The sequence below is a fragment of the Strongylocentrotus purpuratus genome, unplaced genomic scaffold (assembly GCF_000002235.5).
Source record: "Strongylocentrotus purpuratus isolate Spur 01 unplaced genomic scaffold, Spur_5.0 spur5_scaffold_4, whole genome shotgun sequence".
Lineage (NCBI taxonomy): Eukaryota > Metazoa > Echinodermata > Echinoidea > Camarodonta > Strongylocentrotidae > Strongylocentrotus > Strongylocentrotus purpuratus.
The window spans coordinates 17,681,685-17,704,647 of NW_022145610.1; the positions used below are offsets into that span (position 1 = coordinate 17,681,685).

Sequence of the window (22,963 nt, forward strand, 5' to 3'; positions counted from 1 at the left end):
TTTTTGAGTCTCTTATCCTTTTTTTAATGTTTTATCTGTGTATTTCCCCCTCCCTGTCCTTTTCATTTTCCCCACTGTTTATTCCCCTTTTCCCCTTATGTATTCTTCTCTTTGTGAGTTTGATTTTCCTTCTTTTTGTAATGATAATTATTCATGAAATTCAATTTTATTCTTTGAAGTCTTATGCCAAATTGTTGTCGTAAGGTAAGTAGAGATGCATGGAAGAGGGCGCCCATGTGTCAGGATATATAACCAAATACGACCTATTCATACAACATAAATGCAATTTAAATAATAATAATAATTGGTATATGTTTTATTGAATTGGTCAATTTATTGAGTGCAATTGTAATCATAATATCAAGTTGAAAACTCTTCTTTACCTTACAAATATATTTCTGTACATTGTACAATTTCATTATCAAGTTATCAAGCTATTATCAAGAAATTAAATAATTTATATATCCATTAGAGTTATGTGCACTTTAATTAACAAAAGAAGTATCGGTACTTCAAAAGAAATAAGGAAAAAAGGGATAGTGGACACTATTTATAATTAAGATTTGCAAGTGTTGATGAAGATTGCAATCTTGTAGAGTCAAATTAATACAATTTTTTAAAGCAGATTTTCTGCCTTTATTGATAAATCAAATATACAACATTGAAATAACAATAATAGTATATAATATTATTGATTTACATAAAGAGTGACAACTTAAATACACACACATAAAAATGCATATATATAATTGAAAGCTTGAGAGTATGGAGTTAAGTAAAAAATAATCAAGATAAATGCAGAGGCCAACTGTCATAAGCACGAATGCTTGAGTCGATATTAATTATTATTATTAAAAAGAAATCACAAGAAACACAACAGGAGTGGCATGTTGACCGTGCTTGTAAAAATATGCAGTCCAGAGACTAAAGTTAACATCAACAGCTCAATACTCCTCACTATATCTCATTCTTTTATTTGCATTTTTGAGAAAAAAATGTATTACAGATGCACATACCTTGGAATGGTAAAAGGAATGTGCCCATCCTAGTGTGAAAGTTCAAAACTTGGTTTTAACTGATGTTGATAGAGTATTAGTTTCCTTTTATTTGATATATATTTTGTTATATTTTATTGGTGTTTATATGAAATTTTTAACAATAAAAATTTGCACTTACATTTTATTTCTGCTGAGTGTATATGTGATAACTTAAGTAGCACTTGTCATTCATTAAATTTTCTCTGCTTCCTGAGCATAATTTTCAAAGCAATCTCTGTAATATGTGTTTACCCGTTGCAATAGAAGTTAATTTCCGAAATTGAGGTTACAAGACTTTCTCGGTGAACTATTTTTTGTGTGGTTCCATAGAAAGGTTGAACACTTCTGATAGTAAGTTCAAGTTGTCATGACCACCAAATTGTTTCCGTTGGGACAAGTGAAATGCTTTTTTTACTCGAGCATGTCGTCAAAATTTCGAGACCAAAAAAAAAAAAAAAAAGTGTCCTCTTACCCATAACTTACTATAACTCAAATTGAAAACTTGTTATTGTCAAAAACAAATTTAGAGCGATTTTTTACTTTCAAGGGATACATAATCTGTATTTTTCGAGAAAGAAACTCAAAAATATGCACGAATAATCTCTGAAACATATTCTTAAAGACCAACATCTTTGTTGATGTAGTTAATAGTAAATGAGTTTTATATCACAGTTAAAAGATATACTATAGTTCACAATTAAATATGTAAGAACTCATAGTATTCATAACTGGTGAATAAATAAGGAGATTAAGCTCCAAAATTTGCATTTCTCAAAAATAGGAATAGTCCTGATCCTAAAAATACATGTTTTAAGTAGGTAAACATGATTTCCCTTTTTTACCCTCTTGGGGACACATTTGGTATATGTTTTAAAAAAACATGCTAACATGCTTTTGTAGTGACAGGGTGACAAATCTATCACATTTCACAAAAATGATTCAAGAGAAAAGGCTAATAAGGTTAATATGACATGCATGTAGGTCGCTTTGTAGATTTTTGTTGTTATTGTTATAGGTTGTTGAGGTTATTTTTATATTGTTTTCAGTATGTCTAAACTTTATTTTCAGTTTATGAGAGCTCAATTTCCCTCCAACTTGTTTATCATTGTGTTTGTTGGTGGCAGGTATAGTTTATTAAACTTTTGTATAAAGTAAAAAAATTATATTGAGATATAATTGTTTTAATTGTTATTATTATTATCCTTTATGTGTTTTGTTAGAGTATTATTATCGCTATTATTACTATTAGTAGTAGAGTTATTGGTAGTAAAAGTAGTAGTAGTAGTAGTAGTAGTAGTAGTAGTAGTAGTTTTGTATTTATTTATTGACTGATGTATATACAGTACAGTATAGAAAACAGTGAACAAAAAACAGCAGTAAAGTTTTAAGTGAGTCACATGGATGCCGACATGGATGCCGGGAAAAGAAAAGGACCAACTTGTAACCTGAAGGTCTTCTTTTCCAATCCATGTGAATTTACCTAAATGGTATAGCTTCATATTCGATTGTACTCTTTATGGTTAATAGATCAAGGTGGTGTTATTTGCTAATTGATGCAATACAAAATATGTACATAGCTTGCTGTAAATGATTACTGTTCCACAACTGTTTGATAAAAAGTTGTTGGTGATTACTTTAAATATATTGTATTTGATTGACGACTTATTTATAGGCGATAGTTATACATTTATAAGCCTTGATTACATAGGGAGGCCCGGTACTTTTATATTATCTCTTTAATAACTATCTTTGGATGTTAACAAAATAAAATCGATCACTTCAAATTAAAACAATAACGTATTACACAATAAATATACTCTAAGATTTATTGATCAGTTCCAACTAATATAATTCACCCGTATCATTATGTTCGAAATGAAGCTAACGCAGTAAAATAAATATTATTTATTAGTAAATGACATGTAGCTCACAGAATACGAAATGAAGACAAAAAGGATTTGCACATCTGCTGGTAGAATGCACAGGTTTTTATTATGTAATGAGTTGAATCCTTGACTAGAGATGTGAAGTCCAGGGGTCAAGATCAAGTTTAAATGTAAATGTGGATTCACTGGATTGTAATTGAATCCAGTGAGCAGGGTAGAAATAAACCGCAATGGCTGTTACTAGACAATAAACAAAATTAAAGCATTCCTATGAATTAATAGATCATATTGAATATGATATACCATGAAAGTTTGGGATATGATTACATATATGTGTGGTTTGATTGTTTGCTTAATATGGAGAGTGAACATGTTTTATTGTAACTGTACAAAATCAGCAACAAACGAAAAGTCGTTCCACAATGGCCCTTGGTGTTCTAGAGAGATTTACCAAAAGGTATTGAATTAGACATTGTATATGACTGTCGGTTGATTGTACGTTGTAAAAGTTTACTTTAAACCAGTAACAATAAACCCTTTTTTTTATCCCATCGTCTTTCTCTTTTTAATTGAAATCCACCGAGCGAGAAAAGTAATGTTCAAAATCTGCTGCAAGTATCCTTTTGTCAGTGGCATAAAGAAGAATTTCAAAATATTTTGCTGCAAGGACCCGTTTCTTTCGTGAAATATAAAAGGATTATCCATGGCAACTATGACAATAGATGTAAACATCAAAGGGAAGCTGGTAGATTGTATAGACTTGAGCCCACCTGCGTGACAAACAGTGTCTGTAAAACCAGCACGCCCTAGTTAATGGTACCAGGTGTCTCATCGAGTTATTATACTTCCGGCACTGTGTTTAAAATCCAGTAATATGCTTATTACAACTTGTAAAAATAATTTGGTTCAAATATAGTTTGACATACTAATTTTCCTTCGTACAGATTTTTTGTTAAAGTTTTCATGTGAGTTTATTGCATTAAAGGCTGTTAACTTAATTGAGATTGTTACTTTCATGAAGTATAAAAGGATTATCCATGGCAACTTTGACAATAGATGTAAACATCCACGGGAAGCTGGTAGATTGTATAGACTTGAGCCCCCCTGCGTGCAAAACAGTTTCTGTAAAACCAACATGCCCTAGTTAATGGTACCAGGTGGCTCGTCGAGGTATAATACATCCGGCACTGTTTTTAAAATCCAGTAATATGCTTATAACAACTTGTAGAAATAATTTGGTTCAAATATAGTTTGACATCGTAATTTTCCTTTATATAGATTTTTCTTTAAATTGTTTTCCCGTGAGTTTATTGCATTAGAGGCTTTAACTTAATTGAGATTGATGGCAGTGTAGAGAAAGTTCTATATGCATCTTGCAATTTATTGTTATCCTTAATAAAGTCGCTTGCTTATGAGCTTAAGCTCGTAATATTTGAATGTGACATCATTTTCTGCTATGATTGAAACCTAAGTCTCACATCAGTTATGAAATTTTTAATGACTTATACATTTTAAAAGGGGTGCTTGAAAACATCAAGGTGTACGAAAAATAAGTTAGATAAAATTAACATTGATCCGGATTATGTGTTATCCGCCTCACAGTACAAATATTAAGTGTGTCATTTTTAGAGGATACCTAAAGTACTTTTTTCTTGATGTGGTATTGTTAGCTTTCAATGTAAATTTAATGATGAACGGATACAAACAGACTACTAAGGGATACAACGATGTTAACTTTTGGATATTCATTGTGGGATTTATGTCCCTTTTGCAGGCCCAAAAATGAAAAAGTTAACTTCCAATGGCATTTGAAAGATAATACTAATTTAGAACTCCCCTTAAAAAAATGGGGCTTGAAAATGTCTTCAAGTGGGAAAATAACGACTATTAGTTGTCAAATCGACTTAGGAGCTATAAAGCCAATAAGTAATAGTCTTGATTTTCAAACCTTTGTACCGCATGGTCGTATGTTTTATGCTCCGCAAGGATTCAATCAGTTTAATTTTGGCCATTACAAGGAGTGGGTTATTGATGTAGACAAATCCTTTACAGCTCATTTTATGTATGTTATCATTAAAGAAAAAGCCAATTAGTCACTCAATTCTGACGATAGTGTCTGACAGTGAAGTCTAGCAAGTAAACGGGTTTCCTTGCATAATTTGCATATTAGGACACTGCTAACGTTTAAATTTCACGGATAGGACATACATGACATAGTCACAATTCCTGCAAAGTTCTACAGAATTTGAGGTTGGCTGCAAAAGGGACATAGTATCTTTAAAGTGTTGGGAGCCCCAAATTCGCCTAAAATTTAATGGCAAAATTTCACTTAAATTGTATCATAATGTGAAAGAGAATGTCATTTAAGACATACTTCTGCAAAGATTCCTCTCCCACCAAAAAAAAGTGTTTCAAGACAAATATTAATACAAGAATGCATAATTTGGGTTATCTGTTGTACGCAGAAAACCTAAACTTTGTATTCTTTCATCAATATTCGACTTCAAACACATTTGTTTTGAAAATCTTTGCATAGGCGTGTCTTAAATGACATCCTCTTTCACATTATGATACAATATAAGTGAACTTTCGCCATCAAGTTTTTGGGGCTCCCAACACTTTAGAGGGGCTTTATTGTATTGTTCATACATCACATTCTCATTCCCTATAATTGCATTCATAAGTTTGAAGCTCTTTCATTATGAATGAAATTTCACTTATTATTATTACACATGTTATTTGTGGAAAAGATGAATAGATGAAATAAATCAGACTAGAGTATAGATAAAGATATCTTGATATATAAAGATTTACCCATTCTCATAGCAATGTGCACATGTTTTCCTCCAATGAATGAAGACATCTCTCTACATTTTGATGAAAATTAACGAAGTATTGTTAAGGATAATCATACAAAAGGGAAATACTATTAAAAATGAAACAAAAATTGTTTTCTTAAAATCCACTTTACAACAGGAGTTGCTTGTGTAAATGTATGGAAGTAAAGAATAGGTCTGCTCATGTCCCCCAACAGTTTTTAATCAGATTTTAAAATAATTTCGCAACTCAATAGGAAGATGTCATCGTGAGTAAGGATTTTAAATTCATGAGATACTTTCGATTTTTGGGTTGTTTTATTTTACATCATGAGGTTGAGTATTTAAAAATATGATCAAAAATTACTACTGCATATATTTTCATTATGAGTTTATGATATTGCCATGTAAAACCTATAAGTTAAGCAACAAGGTTGTATTATAGAATTCACAAAGATATGCAATAAAGTGAAGAATGATTCTGTTTACTAGATCTATCCAGGATACAATGAGAAAGTTTTAATATGATATATTCCAGCTGTTTGTTTTTAACTGCAGTCAGAAGTCTACTGTCTGCTCAATCATGCATGCTTGACAGCTGAAAATGAAATGGCAAAGTATATCTAACAGCGTGTTTGCAATTCCCTTTGATGCACCTACCTCTAACTTTGGGCACACATAAAACTTCCCACACACACACCCTACCCTCACCCACACCACACAAGGCCTCTTCTATGCACCTTCCTGTAACTATGGATACATGCTCACAAAGTGCAGGTCACAACACACCTCACACATATTCACACACGTACTTTTTCCTTAATCCATATTTTGTTTTATTAGAGATTTCATTCAACATAAGTCATTACATAAAGATTGAATGTAAATTATTCCATACAAATACAAAACTTCATTCCGTTTTCTTAACATAAATAAATTATTCACAAAACAGTGAGCCAAGAAGTAGAATAATAGAATGAAATAACTAAATTTTTCTAATAATAATAATAACATACTGAACTTAGTTATTACATCATTACTATCATTCCTGAAAAATAATACATTCACTACACACACACACACACACACACACACACAATCGCACACACACACACACACACTGATCATCCTCACCCCATCACGTCCCGACACAGCGTCTGTCTCCCAGCACAAACTTGTAGCATGATTGGAAATGTGCTAGCTGCTATTACTTGTATCCTTGACTACAGCCATGATCATGTGGCAGAAATCAAACATACATGTATTCATTCTTCGTTAATACTTTGCGGGGGGAATAGTTGCGCTCCACTTGATTAACATTGCTTTAGGATATATTAAGCATGTCTCCTTGGTCATAAGGTCATAAAGAGATATACTTAATTACTACAATTTCAAATCACATGTAATTGCAACAATGATAAAATGGATAAGGAAACTTATTAATTATTAATCAACGCTATCCTACTTGGTACTCCAAATGTATTAGAGATTTTCTACAAATTAATGATACATTTAAATAATTTGGAATTTTTAAAATCATGTCAACGTTTGAATCTTTTCATTCAATTGTTATTCCTGTCTGGTAAAAATTGTCGCTCCTAAATTTCTTCTTAGTTGCAAAGCAGACAAAGAGTAACATAATCAAGCTTTCAAGCAGAATGTAAATGTCTTGTTATGTGAAAAAGGCATTGAGATGAATACAAAATGAACATTTCAATGTGTGCAGTGCCAATGTGACATAATTTCTAATTTGCATAGATTTGCCTAGTATCAGTCTTAATATGTTGTTTATCTCTCACAGAAGCAAGGACCCAACTAAGAAATTATTTAATAGTATGCTAATTTTATAAATGTAGGCATCATGGAATAGATCTGAACTTATCTTTGCCTTTTATCTTTTCAATTTTTTGTTTGCCTCAGTTTGGCCTTTTATCTTTATATTCAATTTCATGTTCCTAAAGGTTCTTGGGAAACAAGTTTGGCAAAATCCCCAGGTGTACATGAAATTAGAGAGATTACAAATCTCCAGATATACTGTAAATTCAATTCAATTTAATGTATTCAGCCAATCATTAAAAACAATTTACAATCACATTGGTACTGGTAAAATTATAACATGATGACAGGCTATGGACCCCTGAGAAGCAAAGCTTGTAAATGGAGCCCATTAACATACAATTGAATATAAATATAATAAAAACATACTATAACAAACAAAACAAAAAAGACATATATGTATATTCATACTTATTACATAACCTTTGATTGAATGGAAAAAGGCAAATCTCTCAAGCTATTTGTGACATGATGTTACCAAAAAGTAAACTGAAAAGTATTCTGCCAGATACCTATCTATGTTGATTCATTGCTAGGTTTTGTAACATAATGCTATCAAATAGACTAAAGAATATTCTGCATGCTGAATGAAATGTCTATGACTTGGCAGGTGAATACCTAATGCTTTAGGTCAAGCGCGTACGCAGGGGGGGGGGGGGGTCGAACCCTCCTCACACTTTTTGTTTTGTTTTAGAGGGGAAAAAACCCTCCCCCCTCATTTTTATATTTTTTAAGTTAATACAAAAAAATGACAGCATTTTCAAAGTTGTAGATGATACTTCTGACATGCTGGATGCAACCTTTATAATGTTGGATTTAAATATAGTGAGATACAAGGGATGTAATGGTAAAAACAGTCACTCCATACAAATCCAGACGAATTTAAAAGACCAAATATTCTATGCAAAGTGCTATAATAGGGGTCAGGCGCGTACGCAGGGGGGGGGGTTGAACCCCCCTTTTTTTTTTAAATGAAAAATAATAATTAAAAAAAGTGGTAATGGGTGACTAAAAAAAATTACCTTACCACCCCCCCCCCCCCCCTCCCCCGCAACGAAACAAAATATCGAACGGCAAATTTTTCAAATTTTGGGCCAAAAAAAAATGTGCTCTAAACTCTTTACAATGAATGTACCAAAAAATACAATAAATGTAACAAAATATCAAACGGCAAATTTTTCACATTTTGGGCCAAAAAAAAATGTGCTCTAAAATAGCACTCTTTACAATGAATGTATCTGTTCTGTTTGAGGAAGAATAGAAAAGGACAATTTGTGGCACATATATTTAGTTCTCTAAGATTTTCGGGAAGGGAATAAATGCAGTGTCTTTCTTTGAAAATTCCAAATAACGTAATCATTTTGAGATATATACAAATGAAATGAACCCCATCTATCCCACATATTTACATTTTATAGTTCTCTAACTCCAAGTTCCTCCTTCTCTTCCCCTACCTTTTTTCCCTTCACATTTTTTTTTCCTTTTCTTTTCCTTCTCTTTCTCCTTCTCTGCCTCTTACCTTTTTGTTGGAAAATGATAGGGGCGGCCGCCATCTGCCCCCTATGGCACCGCCCCTGGATCAACAAAGACACCTTAGCGTGAGCACAGAGCTTTATTCAGTTCTCTTTTACTTTTTGTTTTCATTTATTCTGACAGGGTACATATTGATTTCAGGTACAATCAAGACTGCCGAGCCACGAATTGTCTACTGGTTCTTGTCCTAAATCGTCGGTCTCTAAGAAGCATCAATCTTTCTTCTTCTTTTTTTTGGGGGGGGGGGGGAGGACACGCTAGCTAGTGCATATGCCTCTTAACTAAAGAGTATTATGCAGGCCTATCGATTTACCTTTCCCACATACAAACTGATCTCTATACTTCTATATGAAAGGTAATATGTATATCATTAAAGATATTGTTTCAGTAAACGATCAGCTCATTCATTACAGCCAAGGCCGCGAATAATATAAAAATAATACACAGCAGTGAGGGCATTAGGAGGAATTACCCACACACGGTACCTTTGGAACAGTCTTACACGCCCGAGGCGACAGCCGAGGCTGTTTGGACTGTTTCGAAGGTACCGAGTGTGGGTAATTTCACTAATGCCCGAACAAAATGATGTGTATTATTCGTTTTATAAGATGATATTTTATGTGTTTTTATAAAATAAATGTTTTATAACATCATTTTGTTAATTAACGGTCATTTTTAGCATTTACTAATGACCGGTCATTAGTAAAATTACGTGTTAGGCAAAATAAAGGCCTGGTCACGTGTATGCTCTCAACCAATCATTTGATTAGGATCCACTTCATCATCTTATAAACTACAATATCAGTCGGGATTGTTCACAGTGATACGATAGGAACAAACTGACACGCCCACTTTTCAGTCGCCAAGAAACAACTATTTATCTCCGAGACGCACTACCCGAAAACGACTCGGCCCTCCTGGTTGTGTACCTCTTTTTATTTTTTTCTAATAGAAAGAACGATGACAGAGTTATTATACGAGAGTGAGGAAACCAATGCGTGCAATGTGACAGAATAAAACACACCAGCTGGCGGTGCGAAAGTACACTATACCACCGAATTATCTTTCAGAGGGGGAATTTTTTAATTACTAAATATCTCATTATTAGAGTGAGGGGTGAAACTACTAAAGCGATATCGGTATTGGGCGATTTGTATGGGATAAAGGACTCGGTGAAATATTATTTAGAGAGGCGACGTCGAATATCACACCGCCTCACTTAGCAGTTTGGCGCGGAAAGAGGACGGATTAAATATGGAGAATGGAAGTGCAACATATAAAACATTTCCAAACTGGATGGGAGAGTTGCCAGACAGACTACGAAGTGAATCATTGAAAAATATAGCTATTCCAGGTATGTAGCAGTAAACCACTGTCACAAAGCTTAATTTTGCTGTTAGTTAAATGATCATGTTATGACCGATTCGATCATTGAGACTTGAGGGATTGACTGTTGGCTCGTCTCGTCTTATTATTCATATATCTCGACAATAATAATGTGAAATTTCTCTATTTTATAAAGTCATGATACTGTTAGATATTATCTTACATCAATACTAACGAATAATTCTAATTAACTACCATGATCCGTCAACGTTTATTTCCTTCTTTTTAATAATTAATTTGTATTTATGATAGTTTGAATGAATTTTTTAATGGAATTTTGCTCTTCATTTTAAAGCAAATTTGCAAACAAATTCATTTCATGATAGAAAAATCCTTCCTGCAATGTAGTTAGCGAAGAAAGAAAACGCTCCAAAATAAATGTTACTAGGATTGAGTTGCTGTGAAACTGTATATTTTACACTCTTCCTCCTCTCTTTGATATAGGATCTCACAACTCATTCAGTTTCTTCCTCGACTGCAAGTCACCTGTTGCACCAGGATCACCCAAAATACTAAAGGACATGATAGATTTCCTTAGTAAAAATATTGCAGTTGCAGTCAACATGGCCAAGAAGATCATCCACAGATGGTCAGTCACACAGGCACTCAACTTTAAGCAGCAGCTGGACCTGGGGATTCGCTACTTTGACTTCCGGATTTCCCCCTGGCCTGGCAAGGAGGGCTTCTATTTTGAGCACGGCCTGTATGGGTTACTCGTCAGTGATGGCCTGCGAGAAATCAATGACTGGTTGAATGAACATCCCAGGGAAGTTGTCATTATTGATTGCAATCATCTTTACGATATGCAGGCGAAGGATCATGATGGGCTTATATCCTGCATAGAGGAGGCCTTTTCTTCCAAGCTTTGTCCAGAGATGGATTTAGAAGGGGTTACCCTGAATGTCCTCTCCGATGAAGGTTGGCAGGTCATTACAATCTACCAGCACGATGAGATATCGGCGAAGCATACTAACATCTGGCGGAAATGCACCAGTATCAAAAGTAAATGGCCCGACACGGATGAACCACTCAAGATGATGACCGAACTCAATGATGACCTCACTACAGGTAGGCCCCCGGATATGTTCTACGTATCACAGGGTATCTTGACACCGACTGTCAACACCATCCTGCAGCACATTGGTAGTAACTTGAAAGATGAGTTTGCACTTACTGCGATTATGCAAACAAAGATTTTCCTCAAAGATAAAACTAGTGGACCCACTGGTATTAATATTGTTATTGCAGACTTTGTAGAGATGGAGCAATTTGTTGAGGCTGTGCTTGCACTCAATTCAAAGGAGTAGTGGAGTCATGCAAAGTGCCAAACTTCAAAATTAAAGATTCAATTTCAATTTCAAATTTCAAATTTATTCGTGTTTCCAACAAAACATTAAAAATCAATTATAAGCATTTAAAACAAATCTAAGAAATACATGTTGGAAACAGAGGGGTCCACTAAAAAGATGTATTCATTCCATTCAATAAAAAACATATATGTACATAACAGATATTACGGATGTAAAATAAAACAAAAATACCAATTATACAAACATGAGAAAGTCACTGATCAATACATACGACGGAAAAGAAATCAAACGAAATTTGGGTCACTTTAAAAGTTCAAATGAACCTGTCGAGGCTGTGCCAAAGGTTTGAATTAAAATATTTTTGCAATAACAAAACAATACAAAACAAAACAAATTGATATATTTAAATATATATAATATAAACATGTTATAAGTGAAGAAGGAATAAAAATGGAGTTTCTTTTTATCACATAAAATAGTATACAGGGGTTACGTACTTGCTAATAAATAAGTTTTTAGTTTTCTTTTAAATCCAATACAATTTCTAGTTTGACATATTTCCTGAGGAAATGCATTCCAGAGAAGAGGTGCAGTATGTTAAAAAGAATATGATTTTTTTTTTGAAGTGCCCAGTTAGGAAAGGTTCTGGTATGAACAGGTATTTTTACTGAAATGTCTTACTCCTTATTTGTTTATGAATATATTATGCATTTTAAATGAGGTTTTTTAATCCTAGCAAATTTGTGTGTAGTACAATGTTTAATGCATCAAAGAGTATTATTATGTGTTTGAGTTTGAGTTTGAAGTTTATTATCCAAACAAAAAGTATATCAATATAACAATCAAATGTCAATGGTTAACATTTAAAGGATAAAATGGGACCAGAAAATAGCATTTAATGCTAATCGTGTCTGGTACCACTAACACACAAAAGTATCACAGCAATGAATGAGAATGTAATGAATTAATATGAATAACTATTGAATACATACTTAAGCTACAAGCTATTCTACAGAGCTACAGAGCTTCTAGTGAGCACATTTTTTTTTTTTATCCTCAAAAAAAATTTCAATTTGCTTCCCCCCCCCCCCTTGTTTAAAAACTAATTTAGTAATATTTAGTAGAATTTCTACCCTTGCCTGATTCAAAGTAAGCCTGAAATTTCTCACGACTCAACCTGTTCGGTGATTCAGTCCAAGTGGCAATGTAAAACAAAAATCTGCATCCAGCATTCACTGATACATGGATTAATTATTCAGTTCCTTTACAAAAAATCATATTCATTTCATTAAAAAGTCTTGCAATTAGTGAAAAATTCTTTATGTCGCTTGTTAAGAAATGTATGATCTGTGTGTGTGTGTGTGTGTTTGTGTGTGTATTTAAAAAAAAATGATTCAGGACAATAAGTGTCCTTGTATTTGCATATTGATTCCAAGGTGCTTCATAAGTTTGGAGGAAGAAAAGATCTGAAATATGTATTTGATGGAGAAAAAAATGTAAACTTGAAGCTTTCGAATTTGGCCAATATCATCTTACTACAAAGCCTTGTGAATGTTTACTTATTTTTCATTAATATACAACGCACTGTATCTTCGCCTTGTAGGTTCAATGAAATTTTCTCTAGCCTTTTGAGCTCCACTCTTTAGGTGACTCTTACACTTTGATATTGTAATAGTATGGACAGTTTCAGCCAGGTGTAAAGTAGAACGAGTAGAATTGCTCCCGTACCATGACATGTTAAGCTGCTGCAATTAAGGATGGTTATACACGTGTGTGTACCATGCCTTGATGTTAAGTTAATAGGAGATAGAATGGAAGAGCATTCCAAATACATGTAGATGCATGCTGGATATGTTGAAGGACACTGAAGTCCTTGGGAAGCTATTAAGTACTAGCTTTGCTGATCAAGCATTGTGAAAAATGCTAGACCGTTTCATCTCATTTGTGTTTTTTTGCAATCTTTGAACTCAATAAATGAATCATAAAGTGATATTCAATATGTTACTTGTCTTTTTATTTTCTAGATCTCTTTTTGTAATAATATTTTTTTTTCAATATTAAATTTCTTCATGCTTTTAAAGTAAACATAAGGAAGTATAAAGTGACCTCTAGAAGATATCATTAATTTTGGCAAACTACCTAAAACCTGATTTTTTTTTTGTTGTGGAAAATCAATGTAAATTTACAGTTATGATAAAAGTGCATCAATTCTAACCTAGTAAGAATGCATCCATCCATAATAAATGCTTCTGTCTCTATTAAATTAAAAGTTAACTGTTTTACATTCATCACTTGTTCCCTATTGTTGAAGAACTGCAGTATTGGTTTCTGTAAATGTAATTTTCTTGACAAATTACATGTACATTCAACTATATTGAACACACGAAGTTCCAATTACGTACGTAAATAGTAATCATGAAGAAGATCTGTTTCCAGCAATTCTTTCAAAGTTTATTATCCGCAACCAAATTAACAGCATAAACATCATCGAAGATATATAGGATATACAGTAAGCTTACGGTTGCACCATGTGAGAGGGGGAGGATTCGGGAGTCTAGGACTGTCCAATCCTTCCCCCTCTCACATGGTGCAACCCTAAGCCTACTGTATATCTACATCACCATGCAAGCCGATACTTATAAGAAGCATCTTATATATAGCATATCAAATATGTGTAAATAACTGTTCTATTAAGCAATTAATATAAACTTAGACAACACAAGAATCAAATGTTTCAAAGATGTGAAACATTTACCGGTATGTCAATTCTTGATTCTATCTCACGATTGAGGATAAAGCCATATAGAATATAGTTTGTTTGTTTTAGTACAGGAGTGCAAGTACCATGTAATGAATAAAAGTGCTTCTCTGGCAAAACACAATTTACACTAATACTATAATACAACTATCTTGATATTTAGTATATCTATGAACATATTTACTGCAATATACATGAGTACATGTATCTCCACAGTGATGATATTCAGACAAAATACATTGTATGCAAGGTAGTTCTTTCTGCTTTTCTCTGGGAAGATCTCGGCACCAATATTTCAAGACGTAAATCACCAATACAAAATAATAAAAAAAAACCCGGGCCACTAGAACCACTAAATATGAGACACCCCCATCAAAAACAGAAAACACACCTCTTTCGCTACGGACAAGCAGTTTATAAATGCAAGTTGAAAATTTAATTTGAACGTGGTTAGTACATTTCATAGTTTTGAATAAAGAGCATATACTTCTACTTTGTTTCAATATGTAATTCAAAGAATATCACCTGGTGGTATTCTGAAACTATGTAATCTTCGTGTTAGTGAGATTGGTGTTAATTGTCACAGAAAATTGAAACTGTCTTAATTGATAGTTGTTACGACAACCCGAATACCTTCCACTTAATCTAAATTTGGCATAGTTTACAGAATGCCACCCTTGGACAAATATAATTGTACCACACTAAATACTTGTTTAAATGTAATTTTAAAATATTTAAAGAACGAAAAAATAATGAATTGTGTACATCCCCCCCCCCTAAAAAAAAAGAAAAAAAAAGAAGGAAAGTCTCACGAAATAAGATTATCAATTTAGTTAATTTAGTTATATTATGCAATATAATCTATATCGATCCTCTTCTCTTTCTCTTTCGCCATGTATTTCTTTGTTTTTCATTATATCTATCCTCTCCTCTCGATCTCCTCATTTATTTCTCCCCCCCCCCCTTTCTATCATCTTCCCTTCCCTGGGTGTACTGTACACGTGCATGCACATGTACAATATATGGTGATGGTAAGTGTGTGTGTCTTTCAATCAGATATGATTATTTACGTTTGGGGACAGACCTTTAAACGTCACCATCCGAAAGACGTAATGCTACGTTTACACTATGTTCCCGGCGGCCACAGCAGCCCCGTTTGCCCGAAACGTAGTGCGCCGTGGGATTTTGGCAATATTATTCTCTGTGTTCAAGTTCAAGTTTTCTCACGGTCTTTCACGGTATCCGTGACGGGCCGTGCGGAGAAAGGGGCTGCTGAGTCCCGGAGGCTCCAAGGCGCACTACGGTTCGGCGCCGGTCTACCACGGATGTCAGTACATTCCCTCCCGGCCCGTCACGTGGGGGGGGGGGGGGGGGGGGGGGGGGGGGGGGGGGAACCCACTTTTTTTTTTTGCTCCCAAAAAAAAAAAATCGCAACGACTCAGCCAGCCACTGAATAAGTGGGGGGGGGGGGGGGGGGGGAAGAGGACACTTTTGTTTGTTTTTTTTATTTTTTTATTTTTTTATTTTTTAAATAATTTTTTTTTTTTAAATCACAAAATCAACAAGGGGGGGGGGGGTTGCTCCAAGATACACACATAAACACCCCCCCCCCCCCCATGCGTACGCGCCTGCTCGTCTGAATACAGTTTTCCGCCTCCCACGCGAACCGCGGAAGCTTTTAAGTTTCATTAAATCATTAGAGAAAGAAGACGGCTCGTTGTACCGTTTTTGAATCTTAATCCTTGTCTAAATTCACCCCCCCCCCTCCCGCGCAAAGCTAGGGAGCTTTTCCTTTTTATTAAATTAATAGAGAAAGAAGACGATTCGTTGTACCATTCTCGACTCTTAATCCTCGTCTGAATTCAATTTCCCTCCCCCTCCCCTTTCATCCGCGCGCGCGAAGCGCGGAAGCTTTTACGTTTCGTTAAATCATTAGAAAAAAGAAGACGATTCGTTGTACCGTTTTCGACTCTTAATCCTTGTTTAAATTTCAATAATGTATTTTGTCCTCTCCTTTTTCTTCATACGTCCTCTTCCTTTTCTCTCCCTTCTTTTTTGGGCCGTTTTTTTTGTTTTGTTTTTTGCGGGGGGCGCCCCCACTGCCCCCCTGGCTTCGCGCCTGCGGTCAGATGAACATCTTTTGATACCTTGTCCGCCCTCGTAAACTCATGGGTTGAAGGCAAGTTACGGTCAGATAAGCATTCAGGGGCCCGCCTGAATCGGAAACCCCTGAATCTCAGGGGTTTCAGGCATTTGATTACGGTCAGATGAACATATTTTTATACCTTATTGTGACACTGGCAGGACACTGATTGGCGTGAGGTCCAGCAGGCGGAGCCTCCAGAAGCTCAGGGGTTTTAGGCATAACATTACCGTCAGATTAGCATCCAGTGGGTCCAGGGGGCAGAGCCCCCGGAAGCTCAGGGGTTTAGGCTTTTGATTACGGTCAGATGAACATATCTTTATACTTTATTTGTGACACTGGCAGGACACTGATTGGCGTGAGGTCCAGCGGGCGGAGCCCCCAGAAGATCAAGGGTTTTAGGCACTAAATTGCGGTCAGATGAGTATCATCAAGGGCCCTTGGTTGGGTCCCGGGGGCAGAGCCGCCAGAAGCTCAGGGGTTTTAGGCGTTTAATTGCGGTCAGATGAACAATTTTTGATACCTAATTTTGTTGTGACACTGGTAATAAACTATTCTTTGTTTCTTGCTTTCTTTCTTTCTATTTCTCTTTAAAATGCTTTTCCAAAAAAATATGACATGTAGGCATCTCAAGAAGCATATTTCTTGCCTGGCTGTTAATTTACAAACGCATAAAAAAGTATAATTTACTAAAGAATGAGGAAAAACCTCGGAAAATTATGTCATTTCAACATTATGTGTAAACCACCGTTATGGAATTAGAAAAAAAACACGTTTAAATTTTATTTCCCTCGAGCCCCCTCCCCGATCAACACGCCAATACCCCGCCCCCCCCCCCCCCCCCCCCCCCCCCCCACCCTGATCTACTTTGTTGGCGGAGAAATCGCAACTGATCTCCCTACCTTTCTTATTTCTCTTTTTTTCTTTCCCTTTCTCTCCTCTTTCCCTTTCCCTTCCCGGCCTTCTCTCTCTTTAAGGTTTAATGGGAGGGGGAGGGGAGGCACGGTCATTTTTGCCCCCATCCTTCTCCACACGTTGTTGGCGGGATTAACTAACTGCGAATGATCTATTTCCCCTTCTTTTCACCTTTTTTTCCGGTTCCTTTTAGCTCTCCTTTTTTCCTTTTCCTTCTTTCTCTCTTTTTTTTATCGCCACCCCCACACCGATCTACAACTTGTTGGGAGAAAAATTGCGACTGATACCCCCTTCTTTCTATTTCCTTCCTTCTCTCTTATTTTTTTTTATTGGGGAAGGGGGAGGCGACAGCTTGGGAGGCAAGGCTCTTTCGCCCCCCCCCCATCACTTCTTTCCCCCTTTTTTTCATCTTTTTTTTGTTTTTCTTCTTGTACTTTTTTTTTTAATTATTAGGGGGGGCTACACGCCTGGGAAGAGGGACCCCATGTTATGCACACTGCAAAATGGAGTGCCCCCGCCCCTTTTCTGATAAAAAAACACCTTCTTACAATGTCATCCCCCTTTCGTTACCTCCCTTTGAAAGCATCCCCCCCCCCCCCCATTCTCAGGACTGCAAACATTTCTGAACCCCCCTTTCGCGGGCTTTTTGGGGGGCTTTCCCTACCTTCGAGACCCCCCTAAATCCGGAACACTGCTCAATGTACCCCCCCCCCCCTATCTATGACATACAAGATATTTTATAACCCCCTTTTTAATTTATGAGGCTTCCAACAAAGGGAGCCTGCGAAAAAAAAATCCCTTTTTAATATTTTATAACCCCCTTCTTAAATTTCTCAGGGATCCAAAGAGAGAGAGAGAGAAAAAAAAACCACCCCTTTTTAAAGAAATCTCCGGGTGCAGTGTTTTTTAGATGTATTGGCGCTTCAGATGAGTACAACAGGAGAGGTGGATTAAGTCACATATAGGGGCATTAGTTACTGGCCTAGCTCAACAACCTGAAACCGAGGCAAATGATTGCCGATCGATATGAAACTTTCATGAAAGCATTATTTCAGGCAATGCTTGTCAAAAAGTAAATATTATTGTTCTTATTTTAAACAGAAATTTCCTTTTGAAGCGAACCGAAGTTTTTAATAATTCACCGTCTTTCTCTGTTTTAATTGTATTTTGTATTCAACCAAGCCCTCTTTGTTTTTCCTTTCGTCGTGATTTAACTCTAACCCTAACCCTAACCCTAAACTTTCCCATAGGCTCAACACGCACCTAACCCCAATCTTTGCCGCATAAAAAAATAACGCGTCCGGGTTTAAGCAATTTTTTGCCGGTGTGAAAAGAAAGTGGAGTAAGCTTAACCACGGACTATAGGTGGGGCTAATTAAGACACCCCTTTCACCCCCGGGACACCCCCTTTCACCCCCGGGACACCCCTTTCATCCCCTGGACACCCCTTTCATCCCCGGGACACCCCTTTCACCCCGGGACACCCCTTTCACTCCCGGGACATCCCTTTCATCCCCGGGACACCTCTTTCACCCCCGGGACACCCCTTTCATCCCCGGGACACCCCTTTCACCCCCGGGACACCCCTTTCACCCCGGGACACCCCTTTCATCCCCGGGACACCTCTTTCACCCCCGTGACACCCCTTTCACCCCCGGGACACCCCCTTTCACCCCCGGGACACCCCTTTCATCCCCTGGACACCCCTTTCATCCCCGGGACACCCCTTTCACCCCCGGGACACCCCTTTCACCCCCGGGACACCCCTTTCACCCCCGGGACACCCCTTTCATTCCCGGGACACCCCTTTCACTTGGGGGAAAACAACCGAACAGAACATCTATCCTGAACCTTTAGGTCTACTAGAACAAGTATCCCGGGACAAAATAGTACCCCTCAAAACAAAAATACAGTAGTTGTCCAGGGTATAATAATTTAGGGTGTATTTTCCCGGGGTTATTAGTTGGTATACATCTATGTTCGGGGGAGGGGGGGGGGGGTAGTCCAAGGAGTTGTCCGAACAATTTCACCTTTTTAGAATGGGGGAGGGGGCAGGAGATCATAATAATTTGCTCTAAAATATCCCTTCTTCATCTTCACCATCATCATCGCCATTATGATCACCACCACCACCATAGTTATCTAGTTAACATCATGATCAACGTATTCATCACCGCAACCGTCATCATCATCACCACCACCATTATCATCATCATCATCATCCTCCTCATCAATATTTATCCAGGATTATTCGGCGGGGGAAGGTAGGAGTTTGCAAATCTGAAATTCTATATAATAATATAAATACAGGCACACCTGCTATAGTGACCACCTTTCTAAAAACACCACATCTTTTGTTCCCCTTGAAAATGGTTTCTCAATGAAACATGTACTAAAAGAACCTGTACTTAAAGACCATCTGCCTAAAAAGACCACTTTTCTTGTCTCCCTTGGGTGGTCTTTATTATATATATAAGGTTTCACACTTTCAGGTATCTTTTGATGGCTTAATAAAGAGCCAGGCGCCGTAATTGTAGGGCACATTTTCTTTTTTTATATTCGACATGTATTTAAGATTTTCCACATGAAGGTCTGGCCAGGTAAGGGGCTAAGTGCCCCCAGAGACCCCCTGGATCCGTCACTGACAATTAACATCTTGTAACTGACATTGACCTTCATAATACAAAACAGTCAAAAATAATACACAACAGTCAAAAATAAAACTCCAATTTCAACACATAATTTTTTTTTGTTCAATTCAGGGGGCAGAAAATTCCCAAGGCTTTTATTGGTCACAAAAATTTATTCACAAACTTATCCATCTTAGAAAAACAAAAAACAGATCCAAACTCATATCTTGTTTATTAACAATCAAACTTTTAACAATGAAGTTGAGTATATTTGTTCACACCACAGGAAATGTAATCGTTTGTTCTTCTTTTTCTCCCCAAAATATTATCAAGCAGAAAAAAGAAAACAAAATAACGATGAGGTAATAAAATATGACTTAATACTTCCCAATCATAATTTTCATAGAAACCTGACAACTTTTATATTACTTTTTTTTCTCCATCAATATAAGCTGTTGGGACAGGGGAATTGGAAGACTTCACATATAATGCTTTTCTTTTTCTTTCATGAAGAGTTTCCGATTATCATTCTCATCAAGTAGATGCTAATCTATAATGTCCTTTCATATTGGAGGTAGAGCCTTCTCGAATAATGTTTGCTCACATTAATTCTTCTTGTTCTGCCTAGGTAGTACTGCAGCTTGATACGGTCATGGTATACTGTGAAATACTGATAATGCACTACAATGGCATATTTAAAAAATGGATGTCTAAGATAACTGACAATTCTTACTGAAGTTTTCACTATAAATGTTATCGATTTTATTCGTTTTTTCAATGAGCATAGGCATTACACACAGCAGCAGCGGCTTCAGGCAAGGCACAGAATGATTTACAGCTAAAACAAGAGTTACTCTTTCAAACATAGGCTGATATATAAACAAAAAGACGCTATACATCAAATACTGAATATTTGATAATTATTTACTTAAAAAGAAGAAAAATATAACTGACTTAAAAGACCTACAACAAACCACCAAATTTAGCTAGAAAAACGTGCCTAAATATGACTGTACAATACACAAACTTATCAAAAATCCCCCAATTTACCTGAAATAATCTTACATGTTTAAAAAAAGTCTACATTTGCTTGTAATTACATTCCTCACTATCTAATCCAAACTACTATAAAAATAGAAATGAAAACTCCAAGACACAGTTACTGGCAGCGGTAATAATATACAACGCGAGAAGAAAACAAATGTGTGTCATCTACAAATAAGCAGAGAGAGAGAGAGAAAGAGGAAAAACAGATCTACTAGATACTAGTAGGATACAGAAGCAATAACTAAGACTGTGGTCTACTTCTACTACATCTACTGGTTAAAAGACGAAGCTTGAAAAATACTATTACAAAGCCTACTCATTTTTTTTTTTATTTATAAAATTTGTCCTGTTGAAAAAAAAAGATTTGTGTAAAAATATCAATACATTGTTATTCACAACACTTTTTTCATCATCATAATTTTTTTTTCTTCAAACTTCTTAAAACAGATGAAAATAATCTGTAGAAAATAGCACCATTTCATAGGATCCTGTATTGTCACTCAGGGGGGATTGGATCCATCAACTACACTTAAAATGATACAGTTATATAAAATAATACAAACAAAAATCGACAATCACTCTTGATGAAAGGGTGTGTGAGTGTTGTTGTAACCCGGAAGTAATCCAGGCGCAGCTGCTAGTCTACTACTCATGGGATGAACCGAAACTCTTTTTCTTTTCATAAAAAAGCAACAAACTTTTCTTTGATTTTTGGTACCGATCTCTTTAATCATTGTTGCTTTTTTTCCGGTGCTGATGTGTCATGGTTCTGCTACCACCATCAGGCACACATATGTTGCTTGCCCCTACTTCTAGTTGAAACACGCGGAACCAACCGTGTAGCCAAACTTCTGGTTGCGTCTCCCGAAATCGAGAGGAGCAAAGTCAGAAATTGGAAGCTGATGAAGCTTTGATGTATTGACTTCTAAGATGGTCTCACCAAGCGAGGGCTTATTCTGTAAGATATAAAAAGGAAATAAATCATTGTTTGTATTTAGCCTTTAAATGATAACATGACAATATTGGATAGTTGTATAGTGCTCATACCCTGTTATCGCAGAGAGTTTGTTGTACCAATTAAGGTCTCACTGATTTTTACCTATGATGTATCATATAACTACATCCAGTGATACCAAGTGGTATCTATGCTAATGAGCACAAAACATGATGAATACAAATGTTGGACCTACAAGCATGTTCATTATATAATGTGGGGCCTTAAAAATGTCATCCCTGATGTATTTACACAATGAATTTCGAAAGCAGTTTTACAGTAAATCCAATCTTCCTTAATAGTGATGCAATGATGTCTTTCTCTGATGTAAGTCTACACTTAAACTCTCATTCATTGTGTGCTCCACAAATTTATTTTGTATCATGTGTTAGAAATGGAAATGCTTTTTTACTTTTGTTTTTGAAGATATTAGTGATACTACATGACATTATCTGAGCAGCAAAAAACCCAATTTGATCGGCCTACTTGGGACTCTCATTTCAGGGACTGCTGGTGTGACCAGCCATCAACAATTATCTGTCAATGCCTGAATTAGCTTTTGTTTGCTGTTACAAAAAATAAAAACCCCAAAATCCCATTATCTATGAATTCTTTGATGAAAGTAGTGAGAAAACCACACGATTAAAGGTATTCTGTGGAATTCCACCTTTG

General features: G+C 35.9%; 2 protein-coding genes across 3 annotated transcripts in view; one reads left to right on the plus strand and one right to left on the minus strand.

The window, feature by feature from the left end:
• Positions 1-10,313: 10,313 nt before the first annotated feature.
• On the plus strand, positions 10,314-11,893 carry LOC586598 (PI-PLC X domain-containing protein 3-like). Its single transcript, XM_786373.4, has 2 exons — positions 10,314-10,462; positions 10,939-11,893. Exons 1-2 carry the CDS (start codon positions 10,363-10,365, stop codon positions 11,799-11,801), a joined length of 963 nt encoding a protein of 320 aa, XP_791466.2. The 5' UTR covers positions 10,314-10,362; the 3' UTR covers positions 11,802-11,893.
• Positions 11,894-20,362: 8,469 nt separating this feature from the next.
• Positions 20,363-22,963, minus strand: part of LOC589794 (collagen alpha-1(V) chain) — a 54,747-nt gene continuing 52,146 nt past the window's right edge. For both annotated transcript variants that reach the window (XM_030998030.1, XM_030998029.1), the window contains one exon: positions 20,363-22,253. In XM_030998030.1, coding sequence (XP_030853890.1) covers positions 22,110-22,253 — 144 coding nt within the window. In that variant the 3' untranslated portion in view covers positions 20,363-22,109. The remainder of the gene's footprint in view (positions 22,254-22,963) is intronic.